At 44.5% G+C, this 13,144-nt stretch overlaps 2 protein-coding genes across 3 annotated transcripts; one reads left to right on the top strand and one right to left on the bottom strand.

The window, feature by feature from the left end:
• The first annotated feature begins 874 nt into the window (after positions 1 to 874).
• On the top strand, positions 875 to 1,543 carry LOC125717138 (PE-PGRS family protein PE_PGRS26-like). Its single transcript, XM_048990112.1, has one exon. It carries the CDS (start codon positions 875 to 877, stop codon positions 1,541 to 1,543), a length of 669 nt encoding a protein of 222 aa, XP_048846069.1.
• Positions 1,544 to 2,961: 1,418 nt separating this feature from the next.
• Positions 2,962 to 9,234, bottom strand: LOC125716338 (retinoid isomerohydrolase). 2 transcript variants are annotated; one of them, XM_048988514.1, is made up of 14 exons: positions 9,081 to 9,234; positions 8,633 to 8,718; positions 7,811 to 7,961; positions 7,301 to 7,408; positions 7,014 to 7,155; positions 6,693 to 6,840; positions 6,492 to 6,573; positions 5,952 to 6,084; positions 5,693 to 5,832; positions 5,471 to 5,600; positions 5,264 to 5,378; positions 4,659 to 4,753; positions 3,583 to 3,694; positions 2,962 to 3,443 (listed from the first exon to the last, which is right to left on the bottom strand). In XM_048988514.1, exons 1-14 carry the CDS (start codon positions 9,089 to 9,091, stop codon positions 3,298 to 3,300), a joined length of 1,599 nt encoding a protein of 532 aa, XP_048844471.1. In that variant the 5' UTR covers positions 9,092 to 9,234; the 3' UTR covers positions 2,962 to 3,297. The 2 variants fall into 2 exon arrangements, with proteins under 2 accessions (XP_048844471.1, XP_048844472.1); XM_048988515.1 differs by having other exon boundaries at positions 8,633 to 8,715.
• Positions 9,235 to 13,144: the final 3,910 nt, after the last annotated feature.

Below are 13,144 nucleotides of genomic sequence, written 5' to 3'. Positions count from 1 at the left end.
CTGTGTAAAAAATCTTTATAATACTTCGTTAATCTAATTGGGTGATGTTGAAAACAATTTATACGACCAGAAAGTAAGAACGTGGTCATAAGTGAAATCATTTACATTGTAACATTGAGAAAATGGTTTCAGAGAAATTATAAGTACCATCTATTAAAAATATGAGCTCGCTGCTGTTTTTGCACCATTTATAGAAAACGTTTTGAGCGGTTATGGCTGAACACAGTTATAGGGAACAAATAGCAGTTAGCAGTATTATATTGTAATAGTCTGAAAGCACTAGTTGATTAACTGGTTGATTAACGATGTTATGTCGTGATACTGTGCTATACAAAAATAAATTTGTTGTTGTTGTTGTGTTGATGTTACTTTGGAAGTTAGTGTTACATCGGGTGCAGGGAAGCAGGCGAAGGGAGTCGTGAATACTATAAAATGGGGTTTATTCGGGGTAAACATGCAACGTTAATAACAGACCTGGGGAAACAGACTTGAACAAGGAGTTAAATACAGGACATGACATCAGAATAAACGCAAGACAGCTGGTATGCTGGTAATTCACACGAGGGTGGGCGTGGCACACACGAGGACTGGACGCGCAGGTCATGACAGAACCCCCCCCCCCCCCCCCCCCAAAGGCATGCACTCCGGGCATGACCCAAGGGGAGCGGCGGACAGGACGAGACCGGGAACAAGATGAACCTGGAAAACAAGACAAGACCGTTACAGGGGCACAGGGAACAGGACCGAAACACAGAACAGACACAAGGGCAGAAACCACAACAAAACTTGACAGAGCACAGGGAACGCGGACAGGCAGACCAGGAAGGGAGACACAGGGGAACACCAATGGAAGGGACAAAAGGACCGGGAGCGAATGGAGGAACCACAGGGGGATGAGGAGCCAAGACAAGAGGATGAGGAGCAAACACGGGAGGCCAGACGGGAAAGGTCGGGGGGCAACGGGGAACAGAGGGAATCACAGCGGGCGACGGGCAGCAGCCGGAGGAGCTGCAGGCGACTGAAAGGTCGATGCGATGCCACAGGGGCCCTGGGTGGCTGCGAGGAAGGAGCCGGAGGGGATCACGAAGGGGCAGAGGAAAAAGCCGGAGGGACCAACAGTGGGGGTGAAGAGGAAGACGAAGGGGGCACCAGCGGAGGCGAGGAGGGAGCAGAAGGGGACCACGGCAAAGGCTACTTCGCTACCTACCGCTACCTACTCTCCCTCCATCAAGGGAGGAGGGGTGATGATCTGAAGTCCGGGACCTCCTCGGGGACTGGAGCTGGAGCCGGGGGAACTGGAGCTGGAGCCGAAGCCTCTTTGGGTGGAGCTGGCCCATTAGGAGCAGGCGGGACAGGAGGCGGAGACAGAGGAACCTTGGGCGGAGTAGGAGCCATGGCTGGAGCAGCAGGTGCAGGCGGAGCCAGGGCCTCAGGCATAGCAGCAGGAGCCGCGGGCGAAGTAGCAGGTGGGGGCGGTGCCGTAGAAGGAGCCTCAAGCGGTACAGCTGAGAGTGCAGCAGCCCAGCAGGGGCCTCGGGCGTAGCAGCAGCCGCAGCTGGAGCCTCTGTGGGCGGCAGGTCAGGCACAACAGGCAGAACAGGAACCTCCGGGGGCGTAGTCGGGACGAGTGGAGCAGGAACCACAGGGGGCGCTTCATCAGCCACCAGCCTGGCTGGGGTTTGCGCCTTGACAGCGGGCGTTGCCCCTTTTAGGAGTTTGGGAGGCATCTCAGGAACTGCCGGCACAGGAACCATGGGGGTTGGAGCCAGGGTCGGTGTCCAGGTAGCCGGCGTTGTCCCTTTAAGAGACTTGGGCATTCGGGGGATGTCATCCCATACTGACCTGGCCCCTTGAAGAGCCAGGCGCATCCTAGTGAATGGGCGTGTTGCAGGTACCGGCAGGGAAACTGCAGGAAAGCACTCCAGGGCAGTGGAGGTGGTTTCCTGCGTAAACACTGCAGGGTTTAAAATTGGGAAGGGCTCTTCCCGAGACCCGGTGGGGAAAGAACCGGCGGAGATGGAGACGGCCCCCAGGAAGATCATTGGCATCTCCGTATGTCTCTCCCTTCGGGCAGTTCAGCTGGCAGATATATAGGCAATCCACTGTCTAAGGCTACCTGCTGCCTTAGACATGCTTCTGAGCTGCTGCAAGTTCAGCCGCACTTCTTCCACCAAGAAGGCGCCCGTGGTCGGCGATATCCTTGTTAGGATATCCCCTGTGTCAGCAGTAAGGGCGCTAGCTGCGGGATCCTCCCGAATCTCGGGCTGCTGAAGCCAGCTGTAGTAAGCTGAGGCGTCTTCTTCATGAGGTCTGTCATTCTGTTACATCGGGTGCAGGGAAGCAGGCGAAGGGAGCCGTGAATACTAGAAAAAAGGGTTTATTCGGGGTAAACATACAGCGTTAATGACAGACCTGGGGAAACAGACTTGAACGCGGACTTAAATGCAGGACATGACATCAGAATAAACGCAAGCCATGAGGGTACCGAGGTGGGTGTGGCACACATGAGGACTGGACGCGCAGGTCATGACAGTAAGTGGTTGATGAAGTTATCAGACTATTTTAAGGTTTTGAAAGCTACTAGTGCCAGTTCTGTTACCAGTGTGGAGAGTGTTTATTATTATTTAATAAACTACTAAGCTGTTAGCATGATCAACTTTTTTATGAATTAAATAGTGTCTCCTTGCGTAGGTGAGCCTAAATAATTTAGTCTAGCAGCTAAATGTTTTAGTTTAGGCCTAATTCACTGCTAAGTACTAAGTTGATCACAGTTGTTCACTTCATTGAAATTGTGTGATCAAAACAGAATGATCCTTGGCGTTAAACTAAATCATTTGGGTATTTTTGCACATTTTTGACTTAAATGCACATTTTCCACTACGTTTTTTTTGACAAAGAGCAAAGGCACAAGGGCAGCATGTTTGGTTTTTCTGTAGAGATAAACACCAGGAAACAGTAGGATTAACATGTGAAACGTTTTAATAAGCTCAGTCCTGTACGACTGATTGTGGACAATAAAAACATGTAAAATATGTAGAATATAAGAGAATATAAAGTAGCTTTATATAATGTTATATATTTCTGTAGTATCATTCCACATATCCCAGGCATATCTAAAAACGAATATCATATGCTTGAATAATTAAAAAGAATTGCATTATAACTGGTATCCAGTGTTATTGGTGGGAAAGTTAAATTAATCTGATGACATCATTGGTATGGCTACTGTATAGTTGCATGGAAACAAGGTCTATGACAATTAACAAATGACATTGGTATGGCTTTCTTTGGACAATTCTAAGGCTTGTATGTTCCATGGAAGGTCACTGGAATTATTATCTCCACTTCTGCCCGGGCAATCTCCGTCAGGTCCTTGGCGTTCAGTATTAGGAGGTAGGCCGGTCTCTGAGCTCCTGGACTCACCACGATGGTCAGCAAGACCCCTGGGGAAAGCAGCCCCCCCCAAAAACTTCTTAGTGTACTCACACATTCTGATGCAACAAACTAATGGCAAGACAAACAAGCTCCATGCCGAGCTCACGTTTTCTAGAATCTTCTACCAAAGGTAAGACCCCCGCCTACCGTCGTCTTCCTCTACACTGTTTGGGGTCTGCACAAACAGGGGCTCTGAAGGATAAGAGTCTGGCTCCTGCCAAACCCACATCTCCTTGGTCTTCACGTTCAACTTGCAGATCTTGGAACAAACCAGCATGAGTTTGAATTGACTTGTAAAACAGCATAGCTGTTCATTTCATGGTGCTAGATAATACAGGCAGTCCCTGGGTTATGAATGAGAAGCCTGACTTTAAGTCAAATTTGTAGGTTAATAATAATAATAATAATGCAGGTAACTATGTACAGTACTGTACTGTGTCTCAAGCCAACAGGTCGTTAATGCCACACATTTTTTTTCATGAGCATCACAAAATAGTGTGTGCATTCCTTATTATGAACCATTGTATTTAGCTAAAAAATTTTATATAATGGGGTGGCATGGTGGTGCAGTGGTTAACACTGTTGCCTCACACCTCTGAGACCCGGGTTCGAGTCTCCGCCTGGGTTACATGTGTGTGGAGTTCGCATGTCCTCCCCATGTCATCGTGGGGTTTCTTCCAGGTACTCCGGTTTCCCCCCCACAGTCCAAAGACATGCTGAGGCTGATTGGACTTGCTAAATTGCCCATAGGTGTGCATGTGTGAGTGAATGGTGTGTGAGTGTGCCCTGCGATGGGCTGCCCCCCCATCGCTCGTGCCCATTGCTTCCGGGATAGGCTCCAGACCCCCCACGACCCAGTAGGATAAGCAGTTTGGAAAATGGATGGACGGATGGCAGTCCATTCATAAGTACAAGTTGTCCATAAGTCAGACATTCTTAATCTGGGGACTGCCTGTACACCATAGTGTTTGAATTGATTAATTTTAATATTGTTTTATCGTTTGAATATTGTTGAGGTGGCAGTATATATTGAAAGAAAACGTTAATAAAACAAACAATCCACTTTCAAATAGCATTTAAAAGATGTATTTCAGATTTCATAAAAAGTGTTAAGATTAAACTAATTATGCAAATAAATTTACTGTGGTCTAGGAGAATTGGTTAGGAACTATAAAGTATGAAACTGTTAAACTTGAATAAAGATATTTGATGTCACTACCCACCCTATCAGGAATGAAATGGTTTAGTCCAAGCCCATAAACGTATGTGTAGTTCTTTCCACAAAACCTTTTATAGTTGATTTGGGGAAACTCAAAAGCTACGCAAAGTAACAAAAGCAAAATTCAGGAATCCATTCAGAGTGACTCATCTACATAAGCTTTAAACATAAAGGATACAGACAACTGTACATGATTAATAAAGAATCATTAGAAAAATATTCCCCAAAGAGGTGCTATTAGTCAAGAAACTGAGCTTAAAATGAGACAGAATATATTATAAGAACATAAGAAATTTTCAAACGAGAGGAGGCCATTCGGCCCATCAAGCTCGTTTGGGGAGAACTTAACTAATAGGTCAGAGCTGTTAAAATCTTATCTAGCTCTGATTTAAAGGAACCCAGGGTTTTAGCTTGCGCTACACTAGCAGGAAGACTATTCCATACTCCAACTACACGCTGTGTAAAGAAGTCCTTCCTCAAAATCATTTTAAAATGTTTTCCCCCTACATCATTATTGTAAATAACGTTGGATGTAAAATGAAAAAACCACAACATAACCTTTACTAATAAACAAAAATATACATTTTTTTGCTGATCTCTTCTCCTCACCTTGGCGTGGAGCGGAGAACAGAACTTCAGGTTCCAGCCAAATGGTTCCATCATTGCGCATCACAGCGGTGGCTGTCGTGTAAGGAAGGGAAATGAGGTTCTTACCTTGCTCCTCCTGTAGGGCGGCGAAAAGAGAACAGGTCATCTTGTTGGAATGAGCAGCACTTCTCAGGAAACAGGAGAGAGCTGGCGAGGTGGACGTCTTACCCTGCATACGTCTAGCGGAACGACGTATCGCCGGACTTCCGGCTGAGGGGCCAACATAGCCGCCTGTTTCACCTCCTCCCAGTTTTGCCGCATGTTGGCCAGGTACAAGTAGTTGTAGACAAACTCAAATCTACATGTAGCCATCCAAGATGAGAACTTGTGAGTGCATGTTTCCATGGAGAGCCGAGCTAACTATGGCTCCCAGATCACCATCCTACCTACCCTTTCCAGGCACAGAGGTCAATCACGACAAAACCCTGGTCTTCATAGCAATTAATGTGATGGAAGAGGTTAATCGCAGATGTTCTGAATTTGATGTCTAAATATTTGGCAGGATTTCTAGAGGCCAGATGGATCCACGTCTAAATAAATTTAATGCAGGTTTAGTGAAAGCATATATTTTGAAACATCAAACTTCAATCAAATAAAAGACGATTAAAAATGGACTTTGAAAGTCCAGCTAGGTGAACTGAAAACTAACCCCCATGGTCTCATTGCTCTCAAAGCAGTCCATGTAGTTAGTGCCCCTTATGCTCCAGGCACTCAAGAACTTCAGCATGTTGATCTTCACAGGCGTCTCCACAAAGACAAAGTGGTTCGGCGTCATGCCAAAACTGTGAAAGGAAATGTCCATCACCGATCTACATCTATATCTACATCAACAGTCTTGATTTCCTGGGCATAACTCCATCGAAGGTCTGAATATATCATTGCACAGTTCCTGAGAATGAGGAAAACTTTGTAAATTCTAGTACATTTCTTTAACTCTTCTATATTATCTAGATGTAAAAAATTGTTCAAATACAAATAAGTCTATGAGATTGAGGAGCATGAGTCCTGTCTCACACTTATGCAGAGATGCCCAGGTTATCAGACGAGGTAGGGAATAAGAGCAACAGAAGGTCTCCATAAATTCAGTACATTAGCAAACTTCACATCGAGTGTTGCAAGATCAGTAGTAATAAAGTTGGATATATTACGCTACAGAAGCTCTACATTGTCACCCAGTCATGTGACCAACCTGTGAACATAGGATGGTTTGAATCGCTCACTGCTGGGAAACTGGACCACCACTCTGGACTTCTCGATGGGGTCTGATTTGTCTGAAAACAAATTTCGCCGTGGTCAGAGGCCTGGAGGTCTCATTCAGAAAATGGGGAGACGCTTGGGATGTGGAGAATCCCTTAGTACTGAATTCATCGTCATCTTCAAAAATACTGACCTTTCTGAGCAGGAGGAATGCTTATAATATTGTAGGCCAGTGAAGCACCTTTCCCCATGCAATTTCCAATGTTATACACGGTCCCATCTGTGTCAATATGAGGGTGGGCTGTTATCCCGTTGATCGACACATACTTGCACATGTCCACCTGAGGAGGAGGTAATCGTAGATGTATTATACAACAGTATTGCTTGGCTGAATAAATACCTGAAAAACAGAGGCGAGTTTCTAGCCTGAGAGCAACTTAAGAGCGCCACTCATTTCAAGGTGGTGCAGAGAACATCAGAAATTAAGGGTACAAGGAGCACCTGGAGGCAGTACCTTTTTCAGAGTTGCCAGGGTCTCAGGGTTGACTTTAGTGATATAGTTGGTTTCTGTGCAGGCGTAGAAGTCCTCGCCAATGGGGTACACGTTCACCAGGCAGTTGTCCGTCACTTCTACGCCTTTAAAGTAGGAGAAAAACCTAAAAACGTAAAATCAAGCACAATGGGATGTCTGGGAGGTGCCACCAATGGCCCGCTCAGCTGTCATCAGTCCTTCCTAACTGATGCCAGGCGGCCTTCTGGGTTCTAGAATAAGGAGGAAAAGGAAGATGGGGTGGGACTGGCCTAGAGAAGATGTTTTTGCAGGGGTCGGGGTAGGCGAAGGTGCCGAATTCGGTGATGACGATGCGTTTCTCTGTCATGGCCCTCACATACGCGTCGGTCTTTAGAAACCTGTGGGGATAGGCGACACTACCATGTCACACATTAGCGAATCCCAGGCCTCTATAGGCTACATTATATCTATACAGTATAGATTCAGGTGCCTAGTTATAGCTTTATTTCTAGATTAATTCTATTGCCATTTTATTACCAGTTAACTCTATTAATCTTTATAATTAATTAATTATGTAGTTAATTTGGCTGTGTTCATTATTTTATAAATTTTTACATTCATTTTATTTCTCTAGGAAAATCATTTAAAATAGCCATGTTAAAAACAAAAGAAAGGTATGTGATATCGGTTAATCTGGTAAATTTTTCACAAATGCGGAAACATTTTGTTTCTGGTGGGTGATGTTATGGACGCTGAGATGGCCTGTAATGGCGGCACTGGGACAGCAGGTGGCGCGTTACCTGCGGAAGTAGGTGACTTTGCCGTCTTTGAAGTCGAACTTGTGCATGATGGCCAGTCCATCAAAGAGGTGGTAGAAGGCCTCGGAGCCCACCTCAAACAAACCGGGCCCCAGCCGGAGGAGGCTGCCCCTCAGCCATGGGGGAATCCTGCCTAGAAGCAGACGGGGAACCTGGAAGCCTGCTTCTCCACCAAGTAGCACCATTTTGTTACTATGTAAAGGGAAGCTTTAAGACTCTGGATAGCATGCCAGTCTGGGCGCACATACTTATGCACACTACACTAGATACACTAGTTAACGTAACTGCATCCTTTTGGATTGCAGGGGGAAACCAGATTACCCAGAAAAAACATACAAAGGTTTGCTTAACACTGTATCTATCATATTGCACCAATTGTACCCCACATAAAATTAAATGATACTGTATTGTTACAGCTCTGGAAAAGAATTAAAAGAGCACAGTAATATTTTAAGCTTCCCTGATTTCTCAGTTTATGAGTAGACCTATATGCCTGTGCAAAATATACATGCATACATATATACATATATATATATATATACACGCAAACTCCAGCCTGGCTCTTCCCTGCTTCTCATTGATGAAGGCGTAGCTTTCTGCCAGCAGAACCAGCATTAAACCAGGCTGATTTTTAAAAAATATAGAGAGGTCTCGTAATTTTTTCCACAGCTGTATATTTGGAAATGTAGCTAATGTATTTATATTCAAAGTATTACAATTTAATTTTCTATTTTATAACATGCACACAGGCTTACGCGGATATTTAACTTTTCACCCCCCGGAGGGGGCGAAACACCAGCGCACCTGTCACCTGGGCCGCGATGGGCTCGGCCAGCTCCTCGCAGGTCTCAAAGATCTTCTTGTACCCTCCGGCGGGATGCTCTACTCTGCTGACAGGACATTACAGTCAGAACAGGCGGAAAAAGAGAGTTATATACAAATGTGCTTCAGTGTATTCATGAGACCTCAGAGCTCCTTAGAACATGCATATTACCCCATGTTATACAATGGTAGATAGTTCAGGTCCAGAAAATAAAAATCCTGACCAAATCAACCAGTTGAGCATAAAGAGTCATAGTCACAGAGTATCCAACTGGTTGGTTGAAACAAAATCTTGGTCTGGATTGTTATTTCCTAGACCTGAACTTTCCACCTCTAATGTCATATATTATGCAGAAATATTTGTTTGCACCTTTGGATTCACGCCGAGCCCAGATCTTACTATAAATGAACGTGGAGGGCAAACACTCACCGGCTAACCATGGTCTGCTTGGAGAGATCAGCTACGGCCGACTCCGGTCCAAAGCGAAAGCCTGAGCAGCCTAACGGAGGCTATTTATACTTCTTCGTGTCTTGGCTTCCACGATCCTGGTGGGAACAGAATGCCAGCCAATCCAAATGCCTCCGAAACAATAATTCTTTTGTCCTACAACCCGGAGCTTTCCATTGATAATCAGACTGAAAGCACAGGGTTGCACTTAAACGGATTTACCTGACCCTAATTATGCCCAATATTGGCTCTGTGCTCGTTCGCCTTTAATGGCCTAAAACAAATACTTTCTCACCAACCTACGTAACATTTGGCTTGGCTATCAAGTGAAATAAGAAAGGAAACTGATTATATGTTAAGTTCTCGGGCTAATCGATAAATAAAAACGGGATTCTTATTTGGAGCGACATTTGCGAAGGTTAGTGTTAGTATCACCACTCTCATTTGATCCATTAGATTACGCTTATATTAAGGTATATTGATGCTGTAGCACCATATTGTGCCAACATGCCCCGCGTGCAATTGTAAATAGCTGGTGTTGGTTTCGCTGTGTGGCTGGGGGGAGGCATGCCGTGCCCTGGAAACCCAGCTGGCCCAGGAGCGCAGCCAGCTGGTGGCTCAACCGGAGCTGGGCAAATGGCTGCTGCTGTGCAGGGCTGCCCAACCCAGCGAGCAGGAGACCCCGTGGCAGGACCAGCCTGCCCCACAACACCAGGGCCCTACTAAGCAGGGTAGGAAGAAGGGCTGGGGCCAGAAGTCTCCAGCAGCCTCATGCCATGGCTGTCCCCGGAAAAGGGAATCTGGCTGTGGGAGTCACTGGGTGTGGGGTGCCCCAGCTAGGTGGACCCCCTGGTAGCTGAATTAGGTCCCTTTAGGCTCCGGGGGAGATCTGACATGCCAACACCGGCCAGCAGCTAAGCCACACCAGCGCTCAGGCAGCTATCTACCGCGTCATTAGAGGCGACGCACCGTTGGCTGTCAGCACACCCCTGGGATTTGCTTCGAAACTGAGGTGCGGATTGGGGACAGTGTAGCGCCAGCAGGGTGCATGTCCCAGCATGCATTGCATGCAGTTGTAAATAGCTGTTGTTGTTGCGGTTGTTAATGGTTACATTTTCCTAATGTTGTGCATTTGTTGGCACCCTGTCGGATCCTGACGTATATTTAGCTTGTGTAAATCTCCCAGCATGTGTGCATCGTACAGTTTCGTGTCTGACAACTTTGTGCATTTGGTTCCGGGCTTGTTGGGTGCCGTTTATAGTCCTTTTAAGGACTGCGATAAAAGAGCTCATCTTCCCCGGCAAGCAAGACTCCTCCTTCTTCTCAGCTCCCGCGATGCCTCAGTGAATTTACCTTCAATGGGTACTTTAATTTCAATGGGTAGCTGTATCAAACAAAATATCAAGTGATAATAGATAACATTAGGTCTGTTTGCAAAATTGTACAATAATATTTGTAGAATATCGTAACTGGACTCTGATGAAATAGGGATTCCCAATCTTTTGATGGTCAAGGACTGGTCTACTTCAGACAAAAGATTTCACACACCAGAGGTGGTTGGGGGTTGCCGGTGGATCGTGAGTTTAACTGTTTCCATTTTTCTTCAGATATGAACAGAACACACAAATGCGAGGGGTCCTAAAAATTTAAAATATGTAGCCCATTTTCAGAAATTACCCAACTAACTAACCCCTCCGTCCTGTCGTCTGGTGGACCAGGGATTGGGATTGTAGAACATAACATAAAAGACAATATTTGTATAAAATCAAATACTATGAAGAATACTGGATTATTGTGGGAATAAAACTTGCAGAATGAAGGTTTGGAGTTTTATGTTGGCCTGCTTGATCTGAAGCGGCAAAGAGTTGGAAATAGTCTAGTCAGATAATCTGTTAACCAAATTGACAACATGGTATAATTCGACCAATGACGTTAATAATGATATTGTGTCTACAGTTCCAAAGCACACCATTCGGTTTTGAATATCGGGTACAGCGTTAGGTACCTAATCCACCGTGTCTTTCGAATTACACCACACACGTGCCTGAACTAACATACTTTTGTTCTAATTCGGGTGGAAAACGGGCTGAATACAGCATTGACAGAGACGTGAAACAATCAGCTTTCAGCCAAATACCTTTCTTAGTTTCTAGATTTGCATACAAATTACATAGCGTTTTCACAGTCCCCCCCTGACTTCTGAAAAAAACGCGTTAATGTTTGCGGGATTTAGAACCCGGCACAAACCTTGCCCTTAGGGTGACAATACCCAAGGCAACCTTTTACCCAATGTTGCCAGGCAATGGTGTTCACCAATGTTACTTGGACACTTTGCTATTGATATTCGTTTCACAATCACCCAGATCTAGATGAGTTGCCTTTTGTCTCACCCGGTTGGCAATTCAAAAATAGGAGTCTTTCAACGTGAACCGTAGATTTTGGCTGAATTAAGCGAGTGAGTTGCCTAGGTCTGTGTTGCACACATTGTCCCAAAAAGAGCCCATGGAATCCAAAACATTGCTGTTCTTTGCTGTTGATTTTTTTTGTTGTTGTTGTTTTATTTATATGATTTATTTTAACACAGCTACGGTAGAAACACAACTCCTTTTGAAGACGTCGTAAAACCACGTTCTTTGAGAGCTTTGCATTCCTAACAGATTTTTCGAGGCACTGGAGACCCGCAGAAAGCCAGCTACGTTCATTTGTGCGGATAAGAGCCTGAGAAAAAAGCTTAAATCCTCTAAAGGCGTAACAAGCTTATAATACACCCCTAGTACTAATTGAACCGATTTCAGAATCACTGTATTCACGTGTTTCACTGTATACAAGCAGAGCTGTGTGTGCCAAATAAGATCAAATTATAAATAATTATAATTATAAATTAAGTCAAACTAGAATTGCTGTAAAGGAAAACACATGGCTGACATTTTTTTTGTACATTTAAGTATTAGTAAATGATCGGTTTAGCCTTTGCACTGACATTCCAGTTTAAAGTGGTTTGTGTGAGTGATAGCATTGCTAAAGTCTTCAAGCTTCGCCTATAGTTTAGCACAAACGTACGAAAGTAATGTTAAAATAAGAAAAAAAAGTTTGTAGCAAAAAGGAGAAACTCAACCAGAGACGGACAGTGTGCCCAACACGTATTTCGAAATGCAAAAGAACTGGCTATATCATTGGATGCTTTGAAAAAACGTTGATGTACGTAATATAAAGATACAATCCCGTTTCACAAAAAAATAGCATACGGTGTAAACTGTAAACAAAAAACAGAATGTAATGATTTACAAATCATGTAAATCCACATTTCATTGAAAATAGAACAAACATATCAAGTGTTGAAACTGAGAATTTAATGTTTTATGACAAATATTTGCTGAATTAGAATTTGATGCCCGCAGAAAATTTCTAAAAAGTTGGGACTTGCCAAAAAAAAAAAGAGTGCATGGAAAAGTTGTGTGATGCCAAAACAAAACACCCGCTTGAATATCTCACAACTAATTAGGCTAATTGGTAACAGGCGAATAAGATAATTGGGTGTAAAAAGAGTCTGCAGAGTCTCTGTGCAGTGAAGGTGGGGAAAGGTTCATCACTCGGTGAAAGACTGCATGGGTAAACGGTGTGACGATTTAAGAATAATGTTGCGCACCGTAATATTGTAAAGAATTTGAGAATTTCATCATCCATCCATCCATCCATCCATCCATCCATCCATCCATCCATCCATCCATCCATCCATTTCCCAAACCGCTTGCCCTACTTGGCCGCGGGGGGTCCGGAGCCTATCCCGGAAGCAATGGGAGAATTTCATCATCTGCAGCACATAATATCACCAGAATCAAATATGGCTTTATATGTTTTGCATATCATTGCATTTTGCTCAAATTTACATTTTACACAGCGTCCCAACTTTTTTGGAACGAGGGTTGTACTTCAGAAATATTTTGTGTTTTAACCTCCCCCCACACACACACGTGAGAAAAGAGTGCAGGGATCTTGTGATTGATGTCGGAAAAGACGTGTAATTCAATGGCTTATTATGCGATGCA

This window comes from Brienomyrus brachyistius, chromosome 21 (assembly GCF_023856365.1).
Source record: "Brienomyrus brachyistius isolate T26 chromosome 21, BBRACH_0.4, whole genome shotgun sequence".
In the NCBI taxonomy this organism is placed as follows: domain Eukaryota; kingdom Metazoa; phylum Chordata; class Actinopteri; order Osteoglossiformes; family Mormyridae; genus Brienomyrus; species Brienomyrus brachyistius.
Note: the sequence above shows the minus strand (reverse complement) of the source record. Positions and strands in the feature narration are given on the sequence as shown.